The sequence below is a fragment of the Ipomoea nil genome, unplaced genomic scaffold (assembly GCF_001879475.1).
Source record: "Ipomoea nil cultivar Tokyo-kokei standard unplaced genomic scaffold, Asagao_1.1 scaffold0268, whole genome shotgun sequence".
Lineage (NCBI taxonomy): Eukaryota > Viridiplantae > Streptophyta > Magnoliopsida > Solanales > Convolvulaceae > Ipomoea > Ipomoea nil.
In genome coordinates, this window is record NW_017616696.1 from 6419892 (window position 1) to 6444553 (window position 24662).

The 24662-nt window shown below is 33.6% G+C and overlaps 3 protein-coding genes across 3 annotated transcripts; 1 reads left to right on the forward strand and 2 right to left on the reverse strand.

Annotated features, from left to right (window-relative positions):
- Positions 1-1493: 1493 nt before the first annotated feature.
- On the reverse strand, positions 1494-2630 carry LOC109153341. Its single transcript, XM_019301250.1, has one exon. The coding sequence runs from the start codon at positions 2628-2630 to the stop codon at positions 1494-1496; it is 1137 nt and encodes a 378-aa protein (XP_019156795.1).
- A 7045-nt stretch (positions 2631-9675) lies between these two features.
- On the forward strand, positions 9676-14316 carry LOC109153440 (transcription factor TGA2.2). Its single transcript, XM_019301312.1, has 11 exons — positions 9676-9805; positions 9918-10024; positions 10285-10361; positions 10477-10578; positions 11111-11179; positions 11296-11355; positions 11439-11516; positions 11956-12031; positions 12620-12891; positions 13225-13470; positions 14034-14316. Exons 1-11 carry the CDS (start codon positions 9738-9740, stop codon positions 14181-14183), a joined length of 1305 nt encoding a protein of 434 aa, XP_019156857.1. The 5' UTR covers positions 9676-9737; the 3' UTR covers positions 14184-14316.
- A 6381-nt stretch (positions 14317-20697) lies between these two features.
- On the reverse strand, positions 20698-23425 carry LOC109150836 (FT-interacting protein 1). The gene is made up of 2 exons (XM_019298814.1): positions 23326-23425; positions 20698-23233 (listed from the first exon to the last, which is right to left on the reverse strand). The coding sequence occupies exon 2, from the start codon at positions 23165-23167 to the stop codon at positions 20816-20818; it is 2352 nt and encodes a 783-aa protein (XP_019154359.1). The 5' UTR covers positions 23168-23233; positions 23326-23425; the 3' UTR covers positions 20698-20815.
- Positions 23426-24662: the final 1237 nt, after the last annotated feature.

Below are 24662 nucleotides of genomic sequence, written 5' to 3' on the forward strand. Positions count from 1 at the left end.
ATATATATATATATATATATTACGAATCATATACGAAGGAAGGCTTTAAGTAAAAAATATGGTTAAATCTCAACCATAGATCTAATCAAAAAAAAAAAAAAAAAAAAAAAAAAAAAAAAAAAAAAAAACAGGCGGTGATATTGTTGTAAATTTGAGTAGGTAAGTTTAGAAGTTCTTTTTCATTGAGTGCATATTTTTCCTTCTTCAAGTGCATATTTTTCTTCTTCGAGTCCATATATATTTTCCTTCTTCGAGTGCATATGTTCTGCCTCAGTACTTAATTAGTTTTTCCCTTTGAGTGCAAAAATGTAGCCTTCAAATGTACATTTTTGTGCATTCAAGTGCATACTTATGTGCCAATGTTTATTCTATATGTTTTGCATTCTTTTCAATAATCAATAACTAAATTTCTAATGAAGTTTGTGAGATTTACAAACGATTTGTATAAGTAATTCTTCAATAATACTTAAATTGAATAACTTTCTTTTTTGGTAATATAAATTGCTTCGGTTGCACATCTTTGTGCCTTCGAGTGCATAATTTTGGTATTCATGTGCACATTTTTGTATCTTCAAGTACATGTTTTTGTGCTTTCAAGTAGAATATTTTTGTTAATTCGAAGTGAGCAGTAGATCTGGATGAATTTAAGGTTGAGCGCGCGCGCGCGCGCGCACACACACAGTGTGTGTGTGTGTGTATGTGTATATATACATATATATATATATATATATATATATATATATATATATATATATATATATATATATATATATATATATATATATATATATATATATATATATAGGCGGGTTCAGGTGCGGCAGTGTCTTACGGTGCGGTTATTTCTTACGGTGCGGCAACACCAATAGTTCACCAAATATGCACCATCAACGTTAGGAAATACACCACACAAAACAGAGTAAACAGAGCCCTGCATCACCAAACACACACCATTAGGTGTGAGTAAAAATACCATACACTGTTCGGAAATACACCATTGGGGGTGGTGAGTTATATGGTGTGTTTTTTTTTAGTCTGTGGTGTATTTTGTGATGTTTTATTATATTTCATTGGGGTGTATTTTTATTACACTGTTGGTGCATATTGTTAACACTGTTGGTGTATTCTGGAATTTGACCGCACCGCCGCACCGTAAGACCCCGCCGCATATGAGCGCTCTTCTATATATATATATATATATATATATATATATATATATATATATATATATATATATATATATATATATATACTATACTAATAAGAGCCCAAGAGAGTTAGGCCTATAATGGGTAGAAAAAATGGCGGTCACAGATTTTAATCAAATGAATGGCTCAGATTAATTAAAAGATTGATAAGATTTAAATTTTACACTAAAGTTTCCTAAAATACCCACACACCGTTACTAATTCCGTTAAAATTTTAAGAATTGTCGTTAGTTCACCGTTAACTTACTCATTTTTTTTTTTTTTTGAACAGAACAACGGAATCCATTAATGATGAAAAAGTTTAGAAATACAAGCAGGTGGGATATTCTCCCACACCTGAGAGCCAGACATAGAGCCAGTCGCCCGAGCTAAAGCATGAGCTACATGGTTCGATGATCTCCTAATATGACAGACGGTAACGTCCCCAATATCACTAGCAAGTACACGGCATTGCGCAATAATAGTACCAACATACGAAAATTCAGAAAAACATGAATTGAAAGCGTTACAAAAATTAAGACAATCAGACTCGATAATAAAACTCCGGTGATGAAGGGTCTTTAACCAAGATAAAGCTTCCCGAACTGCAATGGTTTCAGCCATGAACGGATCTTGAATGCCATCAAAACGACCTCCTCGAGCTGCCACGAATCTACCCATGTGATCGCGTACCACCGCTCCAAAACCCGCCCCGGACGTGAAAAGAGCCGCATCGACGTTGCACTTTAGCTTGCCACTATTCGGAGGCTCCCAGGCCACTTCTGTATCAGCTTGCGTCAGGCCCCTCGGTTGTTTGCTGTAAGCTTCCGCCCAGAGATTCTGCAAATGGGAAACGTGGTTACGCATACGCACGATGGACGGTGCGGTATTCTGCCACACAAGGTTGTTTCTCGTTGTCCAAATGACATAAAAAACAGCCGCCATTTCCACAGCTTTGGTCGTACTCGACAAGCTCAGAATAGACTGCATAACATGTTGTATAGAAAGTCCCTGTAGGATGTCAGTTTGACACCAAAGATCTTTAGCATACCAGCATTCACCAAACAGATGGCTACTAGATTCATAAGGAGCTGAACATAAAGGGCAACCACCTCCAATCCACACATGCTTTAGTTTCAAGTTTTCGCGGACCGGGAGGATGTCACGCGCGCACCGCCACAGTAAGTGTTTGGTTCGAGGGGGAACCGGGAGAGACCACAACTTACTCCAAGCAGAAAAAGGGCCAGTGTAAGACGCATTCGCCTCACCACTTGTTAACAACTGATAACCCTGTTTCACAGAGTAGATGCCGCGTATATCACCTAGCCATCTCCAAGAATCTTTGAAATGTTTATTCGCCGGAGTTGCTAAAATTCTATGGATATCCTCTGTCTCGAAAAATTCTCGGAGGACTTGTACATCCCAATCCCCAGATGCCGTCATCAAACCACTCACGCGGGCCTCCCTTAGTTCTTCTACACATGGGGTAAGTAGTTTAGGATTGGAATTATCAGACAGCCAACCCCACCCCCAAACTTTCGAGTCCAAACCGTCACCAATACGTCGAGCCAAGCCCCGTCGAAGGACCTCCTGTCCAGCCACAATGCTACGCCACCGTTAACTTACTCATTGATTTCAATAAAAAAAAAAAAAAAAAATCTTAGGTTCGAACCTCATCCCAATCAAAGTTGGCATAATTAGTACTCTATTTTACTCTTATTAAATTATATAAATAATAATTTAGTAGCTACAACAAAAAATTATAGATATGCATTTCTTTAATTTAGAATTATGTGTCCACAATGCCTTTATTCAAAAAAAAAATTATTCATTATCAATAAATTAAATAAGAGAAATAATTGTACTAGTTATATTGTCTTTATTTTTCTACAATATAAAAATTCTTTATATTCAAATTTATTAATTGATTATATTCACTACATTGTCCTTACAATGTCTTAATTCAGTGAAAAAAAATTATTCATTATCAATAAATTAATTAAGAGAAATATTTTCATTAGTTATATTGTCTTTATTTTTTTCAAATGTAAAAATTTTTACATTCAAATTCATCAATTGATTATATTCACTACATTGTCTATTATCTTTTTTGTGCACTATTTTTCTAATTAAATATCAAAGTTATAATACAAAATAATGCTATATATTTATTTACCAAGTATTTTATTAATACCATGAAAAACTTAAAAAAAAAATATAATTAATTAAAGCCAACCATATTAACTACTTGAGAGATTTTGTGACAAAGAGAGTATTCAAATCACACAACAAATTGAAGTGAGAACTACCTTGCAATGTCCTTGTTTGACAATCAGTAGTTAGCGGATTTGACCAACGAATTTATTTAATTATTAACATTGGGTAGAAAAATGACCGTCAAATTATTAAATCAAATGAATGGTTCAAATTGTTCAGGTTTTAATTTTTTTTAATGTTTTTCTAATTTATCCTTAATTATATGATTATCCATTTAACTTTTTCGTTAATTCACCGTTAGTCTAATTCTAATATTAACGTCTAATATAGAATTATAATTACACCATTAGTCTAATTCTAATATTAACGTCTAATATAGAATTATAATTACACCATTAATCTAAGTCTAATATTAAAGTCTTAATAGAACTTAATCACAAATCCTAATGTCGAAATCTCCTCAAACAATATTAGTATATATTTAATATTTTATGCCCTAATTTTTATTTGTTCTCCCTTATGTCCCGTATTTGGTTTCAACCATACCTATACAATTATTTTATTGACAATTATAATCAATCTTGACTATATTATCTTGCATTTGTAAACTTAGAATTACCTATTTAACCCGCACGGGCTTAGCTCAATGGTTTAGTGGGCAGTATTTGGGAGAAGAGACCAAGGTTTGAACCTCGGCGGCGGCAGTGCGGGAATTATGTCCAAAGTGGGTAGATTCCTTGTTCGCACCGGCATTTGGTCCTGTCTGCTGAACCATTGAGTCACCGTGATTTACAACTTCCCACAATGCTCTGTCGGGTCAGAATGTGAGGGGCCCTTGGGGTTGGGGACTCAACCTTTGCGAGAAGAATTACCTATTTAAATACGCAAATTCAACCTTCAATTATCTAAGCATGAACAATTTCAATATAATCTTGCCTTAATATACTTTAAAGTACTTATTTAAAAAAAAAAACATTGGGCATTATCTCAATCGCGCAATGCGCGTAAAAAACTAGTATATATATATATATATATATATATATATATATATATATATATATATATATATATATATATATATATATATAGGAAGGTTCAGGTGCGGCGATGTCCTTAGGTGCGGCGGTGCGGCGTCACCAATAGTACAACAAATATACACCATCAACGTTAGGAAAATGCACCACAAAAACACATTCAAATTAGGTACGCATCACAAAAAACACACCATTAGGTGTGAGTAAAAACACCATACATTGTTCAGAAATACACCATTGGGGTGTGGTGAGTTATATGGTGTATTTTTTGAATATGTTGTGTATTTTTTGTATTTTTGTTGCATTTTATTGTGGTGTGTTTCCCTTACACTGTTGGTGCATGTTGTTAACACTGTTGGTGTATTATGAAATTCCGCCGCACCGCCGCACGGAAAGACTCCGCCGCATTTGAACTTTTTTCTATATATATATATATATATATATATATATATATATATATATATATATATATATATATATATATATATATATATATATATATATATAGGCGGGTTCAGGTGCGGCAGTGTCTTACGGTGCGGTTATTTCTTACGGTACGGCAACACCAATAGTTCACCAAATATGCACCATCAACGTTAGGAAATACACCACACAAAACAGAGTAAACAGAGCCCTGCATCACCAAACACACACCATTAGGTGTGAGTAAAAACACCATACACTGTTCGGAAATACACCATTGGGGGTGGTGAGTTATATGGTGTGTTTTTTTGAGTCTGTGGTGTATTTTGTGATGTTTTATTACATTTCATTGGGGTGTGTTTTTATTACACTGTTGGTGCATATTGTTAACACTGTTGGTGTATTCTGGAATTTGACCGCACCGCCGCACCGTAAGACCCTGCCGCATATGAGCGCTCTTCTATATATATATATATATATATATATATATATATATATATATATATATATATATATATATAAAAGATAATAATGAAAATATTTTAAATAATAGTGTAATAATAATAAAATTATGACACTTATTGTCTAATATCTCTCATAATAAGGATATAATATTATAGTTAGAATGAAGAGGAATTAATTAAATTTTAATAGTTCAGCACCTTGCGCTCAGATGATACCTATGTAGTTTCTCTTGAGGGAAGGTCACATGATCGAATTTCGGTGGTGAGTTGACTCTTTGAGCTGCAGTAATTTAAAAAATTATAAAACAAACACTACCTTGTAATAGATCAGAGTCAATAATATTTTTTTTTAAAAAGGATATAATAAGTAAAAATATAATGGAAAGCTCATCCCTTATTTTGAATGCTATGGAGAATAGTGCTTCAAAATAAATTATTTAAAAAAAAAAAGAAACTTATTGTCTTCTATCCAATAGAGCTTATATCTTATAGATATATTAAAATAAGGTATAAACTCATGACGGTAGGAATGATATTTAAAAATATTTGTGTATAGATAAATAGCGATAAGTTGTATTAATCGTTCTCCATATACAAGATTTAGTATGTCCCCTGCCTATAATAGGGGCATGGCTTTTATACTGGACAATAGCTACAAAACGTAACGGCTACACTAATAAGTACAACGGTCTTCTAATAATTGTGGCGCTCTCCTTTATAAGTGTGCTGGCCCTCCATAACCGTTGTTCTTTAATGAACCGGTGCTCTAATAAGTGCATTGACTCTGTGTTGAGTGCTCAGCTCCGGGCCATTACCATTATTTAACTGTCTTAATCGCCTTGACGGGTTATACTAAGAGTGTTTCGGATCGGATCTAATTTATCTAATTATCTCGTCAACTCTAAAAATCAAAAATTCACTTTTTATCGGTGATAATTATGATCAAATATGACTATTTTCATAAGGAACATTTTTTTAATATGTAAAATTTTACATAATAATACTGTGGTGGGGACAGGGGAGTGTAGTTTTTATTATTCATAAAAATAAATATCGACACAACAATTAAATTTAACACCAACAAATGCGGCATTTGTAATATCGTTATGTATATGATCATAAATTTTTTAAATATGTAATTATAATTGAACACCTGTTAAGCTGTGGCTTTCAGAGTCGTTGAAACGAGGCAGTACGTTTTAATCACTGGAGAAAGTCAATGTTTTACGGTTTTACCAGTGAATTAAAAAATCCACGCCAAGGGCCCAAGACGCTTGTAAAAGGAACCTACACAAATCACAACTTTTACAAACCTACACAAAATGGGCAAATTATGCCCTAAAAACGTGTTCACCAGGTGAACACGGGTCCAAACGGCGCCGTTTGTCGTTTTTACGTAAAAAAAAATCGCTAATGTGGTGGTAACAGCGCACGTTTGGTCAAATTATGAATTTTTTGTTATGAGAGTATGAATGTACTGTAAATTCATAATCTCGTAAGAGAAAATACATAATCGCATAAAAGAAAAATATTTATTAAATTATGAATTTTCTGTAAATTCATAATTTCATAACAGAAAATTCATAATCTCATAACAGAAAATTCATAATCTCATAACAAAAAATTCATAATTTATGAATGTTGAAGAAGCTTGCGCTACAGAGGAGCAACCATGGTTTCGGACGGGAATGTGTAGGCATGGTTCCAAAGTGAATGTGCAGGCATGGATTCATAATTTATGAATGTCCGAAATCATTGCTCACCTCAAATTAAAGTGAAACCGCAAAATGTGAAAATAAAGAAGAAAAATCACGCGATTAATTAAAGAAAAAAAAAAGAAAAGATAACGGTACACTAACACCGTTGGGACCGTGTTCACCGTTCCATGGCATAACAATTGACAAAAATCCTTCCCACACCTACACAAATCAGACCACTCAAAAAAAAAAAAAAAAAAAAAAGGTAATGCTTCCCACACCTACACAAATCACAACTTTTACCCCTCCTTAATTGAACATTGTTTTTCGAAATAGTGAAATACTAGTTAGAGGTGTTATTGTTATTGAGGTCGAATTTCTCATGCTCTAACTTGCCACATGTAGAATATTGAGGTTTAAGTGCTTATTTAAAAAATAAAAATATAAGAATAATATTTTCGACTACCATCATTCAAAATAAATATATTTCTTATGTGTACTCATGATTTTTAAACCATAAAAAGAAATCAAAATACTAACTACATTCAATATAATATCCATATTCAACTATTCAATTGTCAATATATAGCTAGTATCCATATTCAAATATTCAATATTCAAAAACCTTTAAGCATCTGACATTATTATAGTTGAAAGTGTTCCAAAATGGGGAATTGAATAAATTATTACATATTTATATATCAGCCCTTCTGCCATGCCTTTGTAACTTTGGGTCATTTGGGTAATTAACTTACAAACTTAAGGTTTAATTTGGTCACTTTAATTTTCTCACGTCTCTTCGTATCAAAAGATTACAAGTTCGATTAGTACTAATATTTTAATTTCTTGATCATACCTGTCACACATAGTCTTCCTAATAGTGACTAACAATGTTTAATTTATTCAGTGCACATACACCATCGAATAGTGACGACGAGTTTCTTCATTAGAAAAATTTAAAACAAAAAAAAAAAAAATACTCCACATGCATATATACGACGTACTATTAGATATTAATTAAGGACGTCTTCATTAAATGAAGAATATTTCACATTCCTAGAAAATTGAAGAAAACAATGGGAAAATGAAAATTATGTTCATATGAGTCTTTTATTTGTTCTCCATTTGAAAAAATAGAACAAAAAAAATTTAACTTCTCTTCTCAAACTTGGAAAACTATTCAAAATAATTTTTCATTTGGACAATAAGTTGGAAAATACAGGTGAATTTTCAGTAGTTTCTGTATCAAAATTTGAAACATTTTATTAGAATTATTGTACTCAACTTTTTAATTCAATAATCCACAAAAAAAAAAAAAAAAAAAAAAAAAAAAAAAAAAAAAAAACATGCAAAGTAGAAAACATTCGTTTTTTCCCCCTTACTTTGAGAGCATTGAAATATGTTGTGCAGACTGTTATGCAGGTATAAGAAAATAAAGTTGTGGGCGCAGGAATGGAGCCAGAAATTCGGTTGAGGGGGGCGAAGAAGTAGGGACGGATTCAGAAATTTTTTTCAGTAAAGGAGAAACATTAAAACAAAAGAGATAATTTTTTTAAAAAAATACATCTCATTATTAATATAAAAGAATGTATATATATGTGTGTGTATTAAATATTAGAAAGCTATTAAAAATGTGACTGTGTCGAAACCATAGGGAAGGAGTCAAAAAAAAAAAAAAACTAAAAAAAAAAAATTAAAACGGTTGAAGCCAACTATAGAACTATGTTAATGCCAAAATTTGAATCCCTATTGTTTATCATAACTTAACATATGATCAATCAACTCTTGTTGACATTCAATAGTTTTATTTTACTAATACTGACACATGTACTATATATACATATATACATACAAAAATTATATATGGGGTGGGGGTACGGTGAAGGGAGCAGCTGCCCCCCTTTGGCTCCATCCCTGTGTGGGCGCATACTACTAGCTATATATTAACTTTTTGTGGTAAGCACTTGATCTGACAAAATATTATATATTTATATACAAATTAGCACATTAAAAATAATATAATACAACATAATCTATGTAACAAAAGTTAATGATTTTTTTTTTTTTTAAAAAGTCTTCAATTTTTTTTTATTACAAATGAAGGGGAATACTCACATATACAATTTATGCTTACAACAAGGCTTGAACCCTAGACCTCCACATAGGAAAACAATCAAATATATACCAGTGGACCATAAGGTCCTTGGTAAAGTCTTCAATTTTTAAACTAAACTAAAATTGACTAAGATTGGATTAACATTTTAAAATTTTAATATTAAGTTGTCAACTTCAAAATATTTGATTATATATTTATCACAACATTAAAAATTTACATTTTTTTTTTTAAAAAAAAATCAATGATAATAATAATTGTGAGGCGGGCAAGGTCGTATACTCGTATATAGTACGCCGATTGATTTTCTTCCTTCTACACTTTAGTTTTCTATAGATAGAATATAGAGGTAGGATACACTATCCAAAATTTCTTGAAATAGAAAGTCCTAGTCTTATTCTCCACCTCCTCCCTCTCTCTTGAAACAAAACCCTTCATTTTGATGATTAAAACATACAGGGACTCATCATCATCAAGAAGAAGACATAGATAGAGAGATCAAAGTAATCAAATCATATATACTAAGCTAGCTAGCTTTCATGGATTCCAACAAAAACAGTTTAGAGCAGCAGGAGAATAATCTGCAGCTTTCTTCTGGAATAATGCTGCAACCGCCATCTTCTTCTTCACCGTCGTCGTCGTCTGCCGCAGCTCCGGCGTGGGGTTTCATGTAATTATTATAAGTTGTTACTTTTTGAGAATCGAAGTTGAATTTTTATCGGTTTTTTTTTTCCCGATAATTTAAGGTTGATTTAATTATATATGTGTCGGGATTCGATCAGAAACAAAGACGGTAACGGAGCTTATGACTTTGGTGAATTAGATCATGCCCTTCTCCTCTACCTTGATAATAATGCTCAACAACCCTCACTTTTCCAACACCATAAGCGTAAGCTAATTGCTCTCTCTTTCTCCTCAATAATCAAAAATACTAACTTTTTTTTTTTAATGTTTTAATTTAGCCATATATATATGGCCAGAATTGAAAAAAAAAAAAAAAAAAAATCTGTTTTAGCTTATAGCTTGTACTTTCTCCAGTATGTATGTAGCTGTATACAGTTTGACTAAGCTAGAGACTCCCCATTCATATGAGAAAAATGTTTATATTTATATGTTGGAAAATCATGTCTAATTACGTTATTTTTGCAGAGAATTCAGAGTTGAAACCACATACTCTGGACATTTTTCCTTCCAAACCCATGAATATCGGTTCTTCATCGGCAAAGGTATTTTATATATTATGTCTGATCTATCATCTGTATATAGTACAGAAATTTAATGTTTATGTTTTATTTAATTAGAATTGATTTTTAATTTTTGGGGTTTGCTATACATATATAGCCAAATTCTGGATCATCGTCTGAGCCGTCAAAACCAAAAAGCGACGGCGGCGTTAACGTTGTTGCTTCTGAATCTACTTCTGAACCACTCAAACTTCCTAAGGTACAACATATATTCTCAATTAATTGATTATTATCGCACTTTAATTAAGGTTATCTTTTTCTTATTAAGAAATGATGAAGTTCATTATATTCGCACTTCACTTTCAACCCAACTCCCATTATTATTTTACAAATTAAGGTTTATTGTGAGACTTATAAACAACGTTCGAATTCAACATAATCGGGTACGTGATGTGAGACAATATAATGAGAGTATTTGGTAAATAATTGTTAGCTCAGTGGGTTTGACTAGTTGTCTAGTTGATTGATAAATTAGTTGTTAGCTAATAGCTGATTACATGCAAAATAATTTCTCAAAAAGTTTATCGAAAAGAACAGTCTTTTCAATTTTAGCGTTTTAGAATAATAAGTTGTTAAAAAAAAACTGTAGTAATTAATCAAATACTTATATTGATTGTTTAACTAAGTCAAACAGCTAATAGTGGTCAAATAAGTTAAAATTGACTGATAATAAGCTAACTATATTACCAAAGAGGACCTTTATATATTTGTGAATTAATATATATATGCAGTGTGAAGAAAGCCATGCGGGTTCGACTTCAGGAGCTCAGCAAGATTGTGCAAAAACTCTTGATCCTAAGGTGATCATTTGATGACTACATATCTCTATCATTAATTAGTCAAATTAAATCGGATGATTAATTAAAATTTAGTTTGGTTGAATATTATTATGAGTTTGGATTACATTTTAATACAGGCATTAAGGAGACTTGCTCAAAATAGGGAGGCAGCAAGGAAAAGCAGACTTAGAAAAAAGGCATCATCCATCTGATCAATTATTTATTAGTCATCATGTGATCATTATTACCTAATTATGGAAACAATATATAATTACTGCAGGCATATGTTCAGCAGCTGGAATCATGTAGGATGAAGCTCACTCAACTAGAGCAAGAAATACAACGAGCTTGGGCTCAAGTAATATAATCTCAGTCCTTTCAGGGACTTTTTACCGTACTAATAATACTCGATATAATTATATATATCATACTGGTTTATTGGGTATAGTATTATCAGTACCAATACTAATAGTATTGTTGGTACAATTAATACTACTAAAAATTTTGAAATTTCCGACCACCTGAAAGTAATCTTAAATCAAGTCGAAAGCCTTGTTTGACCACTTTTGGTATCCGGAAAAACCCTTGTTGCTATTTCCGACCACTTTTTACTTTCAACTTGATTTAAGATCACTTTCAGGTGGTCGAAAATTCAATAATTTTCAGTAGTGTAAACATATTGTATTTAGTTATATATGTTATTATTGATGCAATAGAAAAAAAAAAAAAAAAAAAAAAAAAAACCCTTACTATTATTCCATATTCTTAATTTAATTACCGCTTAAATGTGTGTTTAGGGAATTTATTTTGGTGGAAATTCCAATTTAGGAGGAGAACAAGGCCATCCACTTTCTGTGGGCAACATAAGCTCAGGTACAAAATTTCAGCCTCTAGTAACAAATTCAAGTTGCTATGCACAATGGCATCTAATTCATATAATATAATATGATCAATATATAATAGTACGTACTAAAAGTGCTTGAATTGTAGATTAATTTGACGTAGACCGGCCAACTACTATGTAGTGTGATAACACCCTAGCCCTGTTATCATTCCAAATAGGTTATTCGCATTTATTGTTTGGACAAAAAAAAAAGATTGAGAAGGGATCGAACCGCAGCGGTACAGACATTGATTCTTTGAAAAAAAATTGAGAAAGTATAAAATAAATATTACATTGTAAAAGATCACGAGTCCATGTTATTTGCTCATTTTTGGCTGTGGTAGAAATTCTTTTTGAGTGTAGCTCAGGGTTTCTACAGCCCGACACATTCATGTATATATATATACAGTACACATGAACATATATAAGAAATTGGTAATTATTATGGACAACTCAAATTAAGTTGATTGGGTTATTTACTTAGTAAACATAATCTTACAAGTTCTGACTTTCAACTGGAGCAAAAAATTGTAAATTATTAGTGAGTGTAATTTAATTTAATGTACATTATTGATTAGATGCTGCAATTTTTGACCTGGAGTACACTCGGTGGCTGGAAGAGCACCACCGGCTGTTGACGGAGCTGCGGAGTGCAGTGGAGGAGCAGTTGCCGGAGAACGATATGAGGATGTACGTGGACAGTATTGTGGCACATTTTGACGAGATAATCAACCTCAAGAGCATGTTAGCCAAATCCGACGTCTTCCATATCTTTTCCGGCATGTGGAAGACTCCGGCGGAGCGCTGCTTCATGTGGGTGGGCGGTTTCCGGCCATCCGACCTTCTCAAGGTACATATATTCAACAAACCCTAGCTACCTATATACTGTTCAAATGAAAAGTAACTCTCCAAAAATATAATAGGATTAATCGCCTAGCACTTACCACCCTAGCCAAAAGTTATAGCTAATTTTTTTTTGAATGTTACTAACTCTATTACATTGTAATATCTAACATACTTTTTCAACCTAATGAAGTACAAAGAGTCAACAACACTTCTACTGAGGCTCAATCTCATGACCTCCCACATTGGAGAGGTCACTACATGCCATCTGAGCACAAGGTACTTGACAGTTATAACTAGTTAATTTTTCTTATAGACCGTCATTACATTTTCGAGACAGATAAGTGTGAATCAGATGGAAGGTGTGACGGAGCAGCAGCTAGTAGGGTTATATGGACTGCAACAATCTACACAAGAAGCAGAAGAAGCTATATCAAGAAGCTTGGAAGCTCTGAATCAGTCTCTCTCAGATTCATTGTCCTCTGATACGCTTAGCTTTTCTTCCCACATGCATATGGGCGACTACATGGCTCAAATGGCTGCCGCCATGGCCAAACTCTCCACCCTCGAGGCTTTCCTTCAACAGGTACGCATACTTAACCTAGCTATTATTATATCTATATACCAAACACGAAAATCACAACTAAAATGATTCTTGCCAACACCCTCTGATCTGAAACTCGTTTCACTGAGTCTTTTTAGTGCGATTTACTTTGATTTGGTCCAACAAGGATGTCATAATTGTGGATTGATTTTTGCATGAGTTTGAGGAGAGAAGTCACAGCAGCAGGTGGGCACGGAATTGTATGTAGAAATGGAGATATGATTCCAATGAAATAGGGAATTGAATTGAATTGAAGGGGAAATTAAAGAAACACATATCCCTATATCCCTATCATCATCAGCCATGCATGTCTGTCTGTCTGTCTGTCATGCAACCTTAATTTCTGTGCACATAATTCTCATGATGTCATGCAACATCGTCACTGCTTGACTTCCATGCACTTGCGGGCACAGCCTTTAATATCATCCATCCCCCTCATTTTTACTTTTTAGATTAATAACTGTGTAATATATGGAACAAATTAATTAATTACATTTTTTTTAATTAGAGTGGAAAATATGTATTTTGTATTATTGTTTTTTCAGGCTGATAATTTGAGGCAGCAAACAGTGCATAGAGTCCATGAGATTCTGTCGCCCCGTCAAGCTGCAAGGTGTTTTCTGGGCATTGCTGACTACTTCCATCGTCTCCGAGCTCTCAGCTCTCTCTGGCTAACTCGCCCTAGGCAGGATTAATGAATCATATATATCATATTAGATAGATACCTTACCTTAGCTTGTACATATAGAAAGAAGCTAGCTAATTAATTAAGATTAATTAGTCAAATTTCAGGCTGATTATCAAATATTATCTAGGAGTACTTATCATCTACATATCTACATATCTCTCTATAAGTGTGTGTTTAATTAGATATACATGTCGTGTTTGTGGGCATATTTATATTGATGCATGCAAGGGGATTCACAATGGAGGCAGTGGGGCCGCTGCCCCCCTCCTTCCATGCCATCCCCTTTATATTGACTCTTTATATATATAGACTAAACGTGTAGAAATATTAAATGTACAAAAAGTAAATCAAAGGATGAGTTAGCTTAGATGGTTAGGTTTATGTTAGTGTGTCAAGTGTCTTGGGTTTCAATTTTGAGGGCATTGATTTTTTAAATTTTGTTTTTTTTTTTTTTTTTTGTTTTTTTGACTTTTTTGAATATTAATTAATAGTGTGACTATAATTGTGATTTATAAGATTAATTTTTAGTTCTTATTAGATTATTTATATGCATTGAGGTTTTCTTTTAGATATTAATAGTGGGATGAGTAATTTATAATGTAATTTCTATTTCAACTATGTTTTTGTTTTGAATTTTTATCGCGTTTTAGTGTTTTTTATTTTTTATTTTTTATCTCTAATCAACAATATTTATGACTCGGTCTCTAAATGTTTCATTTTATTTTTCTTTCGCTCCCACTGAAGAAAATTTCTAAATCTGCCCTGATGCATGCATTTATACATATACAAAGTTTTTTTTTTTTTTGTTAGTAGACTGTAGCTAGACACAATATATATATATATATATATATATATATATATATATATATATTTCTACTAACCATACCGGTGTAAGTGTTCATAAATCTTTATACCATAGACTATATATGGTGAACCTAACATAAGATTCATTTTAAATATGTTATTGGTTCTTTGTATTTCAGTAGGTTGAGAAAGTATATGAACAGATACTACAATGTAATAGAGCTAGTAACTTTAAAAAAAAAAAAAACCATTAAAAGTTTTTTTTTTACTAAATATTTATTATTTGGTATACTATCAAATAATAGCATTCAGTACACAAAAAAGGAGCATTCATTATATTAAAAATAAATATTTATTCGCAATATAGACCATAGTACATAGTATAATTTGCCTGTTTTCATTGGGGAATGTAGCCGGTCACTAGAGAAACGCAAATTATGTTGTGGACACGAGTCCAAAACGATGTCGTTTTCAAGGAAAACACGGCATTTCAGTTATAAAAAAAATTGATTTTGTTTCGCCGTTAACGGCGTTATTCGTTTGTGGAATTATGAATGTACAGTTATGGAATTATGAATGTAAGTTATGGAATTATGAACATAGAGCTCTAACATTATGAATTTACAATTATGAACATATAGTGATAAAATTATGAACATAGAGCTTTAAAATTGTGAACATAGAGCTTCAAAAATTATGAATTTACAGTTATTGAATTATGAATGTACAGTTACGGAATTATGAATGTACAGTTATGGAAGTATGAATGCATAGTTATGCAATTCTGAATGTATAGTTATGGAATTATGAACACAGAGCTCTGAAATTATGAACTTACAATTATGAACATATAGTAATAAAATTATGAACATATGCTCCTATAACAAAGCGGTCTGAAATTTAAAAAAAAAAAAATGTTAGAAGATAATGGTGCCACTAACAGCACCGTTACCGTGTCCACAATGCATGCTGGACACGGGTCCATAGCATTGTTAGAGAAAAGTGTAAATCATGAGTGAAAGCTGTAGGCCCAAATAGGCAAATCCTTTGGTTTGGGCAATCCTTAATTTGAAAGCCCGTTTAATAATTCCTTAAAAATAAAACCTTTTTACTAAAGCCCGTAAAGATATATTTATCCATGTAATATTTCGTTTATCGTGCACAATTTATTCGGCGGTTGCCCAGGTAGGCTATGAGTACAAAAATAATTTATTGGATTAATGTAACAACTAGTTCCGCTGTAGCACTGGCTAAATCTCAAATTGCATATTGATTCCGGGTTCGAATCCCGGCAGCGGAATAATTTTTTCTATTCTAATTTTCCTCTTCTCCGTTTTCCAATAACAAGAATTCTCCTCTAAGATTTTGTTCCACGTATTGCCACGTTTCGTTCTCAATTTTAAAAATAAGTAAGGAGTGCTGTAAAGATAGAACATTACCAATTTATGGTGGATCTAGTCTAATAAAATTATCAAATATACTACATTTCAATAACTTCAAAATGTATTTTTTTTTTTAAACATGTGTTCAATTTCTACTAAACAAATCAAATTATATAATTAAAAAAAGAGCACGAAAACATAATAGAAACTTTTTTTGAGTACTATCAACTCTATTTTGATTCTATGACCTTCCCTCAAGGAGAATCATAAAGGTACCAATTGAGTACAAGGTGCTTGGCATATAAACTTCAAAATACAAGTTTTGATTGAATTATTTTAGATTTATTATCTTCTTTAAGATTCAAACTGAATAAAATCAACAAATTTCGTTGGTCTCTAATCTCCAGATGATTAGTCTTGTTTTCACTTGACATTTGGATGACATCATGGTTATTGGTTAGTCCAGAGTAGGGACGGAGTCAGAAATTCGATTGGGGGGGGGGGGGTGGGGGGGGGGGAGCGAAACAGTAGTGACGGATTTAGAAATTTTTTTCAGTAAAAGCGAAACATTAGAACAAAAGAAATAATTTTTAAAAAAATTAAATTACCTAAGAAATATAGTTATAAATATTGGCGAAAAATAAAACACATAAAAACTTTTTAAAAATATTCATAACAAAAAAATTAATGTGTGTGTGCTATGTCAATGTCAAAGAATTTGAACCCTTGACCTTTACTATTACCAAACACATGATCTACCTACTAATCTAACTCATTTCTTATTAATATTTAATAACTTTTTTATACTAATACTAAAACCTGTACTATATATACATATATACATACAAATATTATATATATATAGGGTGGGGTGGAAATGTGGGTGTGGGATGAGGGGACAGCTGTCCCCCTTTGGCCCCGTTCACTGGACTCTAGCTAGCTTGAGCTTTGTTTTCATCCCAATTTGTTATTTATTTTGACATTTGGATGACACCATGGTTAATTATATTGTGCATCAGGACGCACAATGCATTGTACGTCATGGCCCAAAATGATATTGTTTTGTAATTTATAATATATTTTGTATTTTAACCTTATTATTTATGACTGTTTGATATTTCATAATTGATATTTCTAACCGTCATTTAAACTTCGCCCCCCACTTAAGTATTTTTTTGATAGATTAAACGATAGTTAGAGTTCACTTTCAAAGTGTGAGAATATTCAATCGTTATATCGTGCACCAGGGCAAACAATGCATTGTGCGTCCCGTCCTGCCCAAAACGACATCATTTTGTTAAGTTGTGTGGGGTGTTAACGCGATGGACACCGTTTTATGTGTATTATGTTAAGAGTTAAGAGTTTATGTGTTTATGTTAAGAGTTTATGTGTATTATGTTAAAAGTTAAGAGTTTATGTGTATTATGTTAAGAGTTAAGAGTTTATGTGCATTATGTTAAGAGTTAAGAGTTTATATGTTTAATTATGTTAAGAGTTTATGTGTATTATGTTAAGAGTTAAGAGTTTATATGTTTAATTATGTTAAGAGTTTATGTGTATTATATATTAAGAGTTTATGCGTATTATATTAGGAGTTTATGTTTATTCTATTATACAATTATGTACATTCGAAACATGAATTTTTTTTAGGAGTTCACCGCAAAAACGGGAAACAAAATTTTTAAAAATAAAAATACAAAACCACGTCATTTAGGGCTAGCATTGTGCGCCCTAATGCACGATATAATTAACCATGTTGTCATCCAAATGTCAAAATAAATAACAAATTGGGATGAAAACAAAGCTCAAGCTAGCTAGAGTCCTGTGAACTAACCAATAACCATGTTGTCATCCAAATGTCAAGTGAAAACAAGACTAATCATCTGGAGATTAGAGACCAAAGAAATTTGTTGATTTTATTTAGTTTGAATCTTAAAGAAGATAATAAATCTAAAATAATTCAGTATTTTGAAGTTTATATTCCAAGTACCTTATGCTCAATTGATACATTTGTGATTCTTCTTGAGGGAAGTCACAGAATTAAAAAAAAAAAAAAAATAGCATTTTGAAGTTATTGAAATGTAGTATATTTGATGATTTTATTAGACTAAATCCACCATAAATTGAATAATCGAGGAGTATCTTAGACAAATGAGTACAAGAAATTAAATAACAGAAGACTGAGTTACAAGACTGCTTTGCCTTGAGTCAAGACTCAGACTAGAGTTCAGTGAATTATTGGTAATGTTCTATCTTTACAGCACCCCTTATTTATCTTTAATACGTGGAATAAAATCTTAGAGGAGAATTCTTGTTATTGAAAAACGGAGAAGAGAAAAATTAGAATAATAAACAATTTTCCGCTGCCGGGATTCGAACCCGGATTCAATTAACAATTTGAAGGTTAGCCAATGCTACAGCGGAACTTGTTGTTACACTAATCCAATAAATTGTTTTTGTACGCAATAACCTACCCAGGCAACCGCCGAATAAATTGTGCCCGATAAACGGAATATTACATGGATAAATATATCTTTACGGGCTTTAGAACCACAAATGTATCAATTGAGCATAAGGTACTTGGCATATAAACTTCAAAATACAAGTTTTGATTGAATTATTTTAGATTTATTATCTTCTTTAAGATTCAAACTAAATAAAATCAACAAATTTATTTGGTCCCAGATGATTAGTCTTGTTTTCACTTGACATTTGGATGACACCATGGTTATTGGTTAGTTCACAGGACTCTAGCTAGCTTGAGCTTTGTTTTCATCCCAATTTGTTATTTATTTCGACTTTTGGATGACACCATGGTTAATTATATTGTGCATCAGGATGCACAATGCATTGTACGTCATGGCCCAAAACGATGTTGTTTTGTATCTATTTTCTAAAAATTTATGTAAAAAGTTTTAGACGAAAAAAAAATATGATTTATGGCTCTAAATATCACTTATTAAAGATCATGGTGCGGCATGAATAATCAGGAATGGTTCATGGTGCGGGATGACACTTTAGCCTTTTATACCTGAAAACACATAATTTTATAATTGAAAATTTCCATGTTTTGAATGTACAGAATTATATAATAGAAAACACAAAATTTTATACCTGAAAATACATAATCTTTTTTTAAAAGGATAAAAATCCCCTGTTTCGAATGTACAAAATTTTATAATTAAAAACATAAAATTTTATATCTGAAAACATAAAATTTTATAACTGAATACACATATATTTTCATCGCGTTAATTCTCCACACAAATTAACAAAACGACGTCGTTTTTGGAGACGTGGGGCGCACATTGCTATGTGCGCCTTCGTGCACGGTATAACGATTGGGCAAATCCTTTGGTTTGGGCCATCTTTAATTTGATTCAATTAATGAAAGCCCGTTTAATAATTCCTTAAAAATAAAACCTTTTTACTTAAAGCCTGTAAAGATATATGAGTTAATACCTAAAATCGTACTCGATTATAGTGATTTTTCTCAATTTCGTCATAAACGACTTTGGTGACCTAATATCGTCCCAGACTTTTGTGTTTCGCTCAATTTAGTCCCAGACTTTTGTATTTTTGCTCAATTTAGTCCCTCATTTGTTATTCTGTCCATTTGGTGTTAAATAAATAGACAATTCAGTAATTTTAATATTGGCATCTCTTTACTCATAGACATGTAAACTGCGAAATCCCTTTTTTTTTTACGAATTACTCCCAGAATTACTCCTAAAACTGCGAATATAAAATTTGATTTGCAGGTCCGGGAGTAATTCTGGGTGTAATTCGTACAAGAAAGAGGAATTTCGCACTTCACAAGTTGAAAGTAAAGAGAGATCAATATTGACATTTTTGAATTGTCCCTTTATTTAACACCAATTTGACGGAATAACAAATGGAGGACTAAATTGAGCGAAACACAAAAGTCTGGGACGATATTAGGTCACCAAAGTCGTTTAGGACGAAATTGAGAAAAACCACTATAGTCGAGGACCATTTTGGGTATTAAATTCAATATTCCGTTTATCGTGCACAATTTATTCGGCGGTTGCCTAGGTAGGCTATTGATTACAAAAACAATTTATTTGATTAATGTAACAGCAAGTTCCGCTGTAGCACTGGCTAAATCTCAAATTTCAGATTGAATCCGGGTTCGAACCCCGGCAGCGGAATACGAATTATTTCTTTTCTAATTTTCCTCTTCTCCGTTTTCCAATAACAAGAATTATCGTTATAACGTGCACTAGGGCGCCCAATCCCGTTAATGATTTAAGCGGGGCACACAATGCATTATCACTATAGTAAGCTTTAATGATGCTTTAGAGTGTGGTAAAATTGAAGGCAGAAAATTAGTATTCTTTCAATAACAGAAACAGAGAATTATTGGAAATACATTAGTAGAAATGGGAATTAATAGAAAACATTAATTAGTAACTTTGCTTTATTTTTTGTATCACAGCATGCTATCAGCTCGAGCTGGCAATCTCCGGAAGAAATTGATGGGTGCGGAAGGCAACTTGCTCCTGAATTTGGGGTGCCTTAGATAATAGAAGCCTGCAACAAGAGCTATCATTTTGAAAGGTGTGACATAAAGAATTATTGCTGTAAAAAGGCAGAAAACTATGAAGAGGCTGGAAGCTCTTGGATCTCTCCAACTCAGCAGAGACTGGAATCTCTCCCCTTGAGTTGCAATGTCCCCAACAACAGTCTGCACTCTTCCCGCCACGCTTCGAAGTCTATCATATCTCATCTTCACTGTAAACTCTTGCTTTGTCGTCGGGAACGTGTCAAACTCTTCATCCAGTTCATCATTATTAGCTGCTTCTGCCCAGGATAACTTCGTGTCCATATGTGGAGGGTGTCTTGGCCTGAACCGGAAGTTCCATATCCCTATAAGGAACATGTAGAGGAAGATGGTAGGGAGTATGAGTTCTGGGTAGCATATGAGTATGCAAAAGAGGACATGGACTAGTATAGTGGTGACTGGGTTCTTCCATTTGCAAACTTCCTCCAGCCATTTGCTCATGGAGATGGCGCCTGAGAAGAGCGAAACAATTCTGAAAAAGTTGGCTTTGCTTCTTCTCATGCTCCACATGTGGGAATCTACATCCAGCATGTATTCCACAACTTCTCTTCCAAGAGGTGGCTCAGCTCTTGCAAGTCTCACAGCTACAATGTTCATTGCCTGGTACCTTAAACTGTCCAATTGGTTGACAGTGAAGGGGTGAAGATAATGCATTTTTGGGAGCAAGGGGTGACCGTAGAGATAGATTATATGGGCGAGAGATAAACAAGTGAACCGGAATGCCAATTGGAGTTCACCCATTTTTTTAAGCCCAGATGGTTGCAGGACTAGAAGAGGGTAAGCCATGGTGTAAATCCTATCCATTTCTAGAGTTGATAATCTAATCCTTACCTTTCCTATCCTTGAGTCCTTTCCTGGTTTATCACTTCCTCCTAGATGGCAGTTATCAAAAACTCCCAATGTGATCACTGTACTCGGGTCGTATACCTCCCATGTGTACTGCTCATTCCACTTTGGACTCAGGCTATCGAGTATCGTTCTTGTTCTCACCCACTTCAGCCCATATTTTGCCACACAATAGGCATCTGTCGTTTTTCGCCCATCTTTAGTTTTCATCCCTTGAACCCCCTGGGCATTCAGAATTCCAACTTCAAGTATTCCAACTGGCTGCTTCCACAGTTGTCTAGCAGTTGGCCTTACATCACTTATGTACATTGTTGATTCATCTAAGACATGGTACCCACCTTCAAGACAACCTCTGAGGTGTAGTCTTGTTGAGAACTTTAGTTCGTGTCTCTTATCTCCCTCGAGGACTCCAAATCCATATTTTTCCAAGTTGAACCAGCGAGAATGAACTGTTCGGTGGTCTAATCGCTTCTCGAATGTGTTGAGGGGCAACGTTAGTCTCCCCACTTGCTCGTCTTTCGAAGAGGTCTTGTTTTCAATTGTGAGTACGAGTTGCTCTTCGAAGGGCTCGGCTGCTACGAAGAGCAGATCTTCGTTCCAGAATGGATTGGTTGTTTTGGTTGGGGATACCTTAGTCTTTAGTATCTGGTTCCCAACTTGAGCCTTCACAAAAGGCTGTGGAGGTTGGGTTTTGTCCTCGGGTTCTACATCTTGAGCTTCGATCACGTTGATTCTCAGGTACCATAGCTTTGGAGAAACATACACCTTTGATCTAACACTGTAAACACCTTCTCCATGAACTGAAGCAGCATCTGCATGCCATGCATCTGCAAATGCTTCATCAGCTTGTGTCCCCATCCAAACTGCTAGCATGACTTCGCCTTTTACCTTGCTTTCTCCACGACGGTTTTCTAGTCTGTACCACTGAGGCGCCAGAGGGCTATCGGGTGGCACCCTTGTAGGGACTTCATTCATGTCAAACACCACCTTCCCTAAATAATCATCTCTTGCTACCATCTCTTTGTCCCTCACAAGGACTTCAAGTACTGAAGATTGTATTTTGTCTTTTGAGAATGCAAAGACTTGTTTCCATTCAGGGTTTATTCTTTTCTCAAAGTGCTTTGTCTTGCCCTTGTAGTTTCCAAGCTTCACCTCCACATAAGGATCACAGCTTGCTGTGACAGGGTTTAAAGGCAGGTCTCTTGCCTTCTCCACACGAACGTAAAGAAAGTGCATCTGCTCGACAAGATCATAGGTGCTTGTCACTCTGTCACTCGTAAGCCACCCTCCTCCTCCCCGAATCCCTCCGTGTGGCCACCGTTCCCCAAGTTGGGGCTTTGTCTCTTTCGCTTTGTAGTCATCTTGGTTGCTCATTCTTGAATCCGCTAGCTTGCTGTTGTATTGGAATTCAATGGAAGCTAGCTCAACAGCATCAGCAATCTGGCAAGCTAGAATGTTTCAGATGATGAGGTGATTTATTCAAAGTTGAACAAATTTGGAGCAGTGAAAATGGAGGGGTACAAAGTTCATACCTTTGACTGTATTTGGTTATATAGACTTCACTTCTTGAAGCTTCAATTGTGGCATTATTCCCTGCTACAAAAGAAAAGCTGCGGGCCGGGCACCTTTCGAGAATCAATTCAGATGCCTCTCTCAACATCTTTCTCTCTTCTCTGAGTTTTGAAGTCTTCTTTAAACACCTGTCAAGTGAGTGCTTCATTCAGCCTTTTGAGAAATCTTAATTTGACAATCATGAAGTGAATAAAGCCAAGATGTTTAGCACCCTCAGTTCAGATTATGATTGTCAAAAGAACATTAAAGCATGCTAAAAGGAAACCACAGCCTAGAGAGGGCATCTGCTTTGTTAAAATGCAATAGTCCAAGGCATTTGGGGCTGTAGATTAACATCATCTCCATACTAGAATATTTCTAGCTTTTAAAGATTCTGGGCTTAGCATAGTGGCAAACTGCATCATTCTGCTTTATTCTTCATTCCTAATATACAATATATTGCTAGTCATTTCACTGAAATAGATTGGTTGATTATATTGCAGGTTTGATTTCATGATCAGAGGCTAAAGAATTGTTAGTAATGGTGCTGAGATTAAAGAAGAGAAAAGGGAAAGTAGTGAGTGTAGAAAGGTTATGGATGGGATGCTCAGATCATGCTGCAAAAAAAGAAAGAAAGAAAATAAAGAAAAAGATGCTTTTATCCTTTATTCTCCATCTTTACTTATTCTCCTTTTAACACTTTGTCCTTTGTCAATTGTCAATCCACCCTGCTTTCCCTGCCTAACACAATTTTGTAACCTACTCATACGTTATTGGACTTGTTCAATTACCGGAAAATTTTTGTTATTTACTCCCCCAAAAAAAAACAATAAAAATTGTTAGTAAAGGTAATATTTTTAAAAACTTGGTTTATTTGGTTCAATTTGGCATACCTCTTTGGATATTTGAAACTAATTGCGAAAACATTCATGCGTTTTTTGTCAAAAAAATATATATATATATTGTTCATTTAATCCAGAATTACCATTCAACCAAATTAGTTAAAGTGGCATAGAAATTGAACTAGTTTATGATGGTAGATATGAACTCAAAAATACTGTCAAGGAAATGAGACCAACAAGTAATACAATGAACAAAGTGTAGAACAATTGTTATAGTATGCACCATGGTCTATATTGTATTGTAGATTTTGATCTAAAAATTATGTATTTGCAATTGACATATTTTATATCAGTAGTTCACAATTTATGTGTTGGTGAATAAATAATAAATTGAAGACACATAACATATTAATTACCGACACATAACATAGTAACTAGAGACATATAATATGTTAACTGTAGACACATAATATATT

Bases quoted from the DNA above. Each gene is read 5' to 3' on its own strand.
- LOC109150836 (XM_019298814.1), bottom strand. From the start codon at position 23,167: ATGAGCAACCAAGATGACTACAAAGCGAAAGAGACAAAGCCCCAACTT.
- LOC109153440 (XM_019301312.1), top strand. From the start codon at position 9,738: ATGCTGCAACCGCCATCTTCTTCTTCACCGTCGTCGTCGTCTGCCGCA. The intron at 10,025-10,284 runs GTAAGCTAATTG...TTATTTTTGCAG, and splicing joins ACTTTTCCAACACCATAAGC to AGAATTCAGAGTTGAAACCA. The intron at 11,356-11,438 runs GCATCATCCATC...TAATTACTGCAG, and splicing joins AAAGCAGACTTAGAAAAAAG to GCATATGTTCAGCAGCTGGA.
- LOC109153341 (XM_019301250.1), bottom strand. From the start codon at position 2,630: ATGACGGCATCTGGGGATTGGGATGTACAAGTCCTCCGAGAATTTTTC.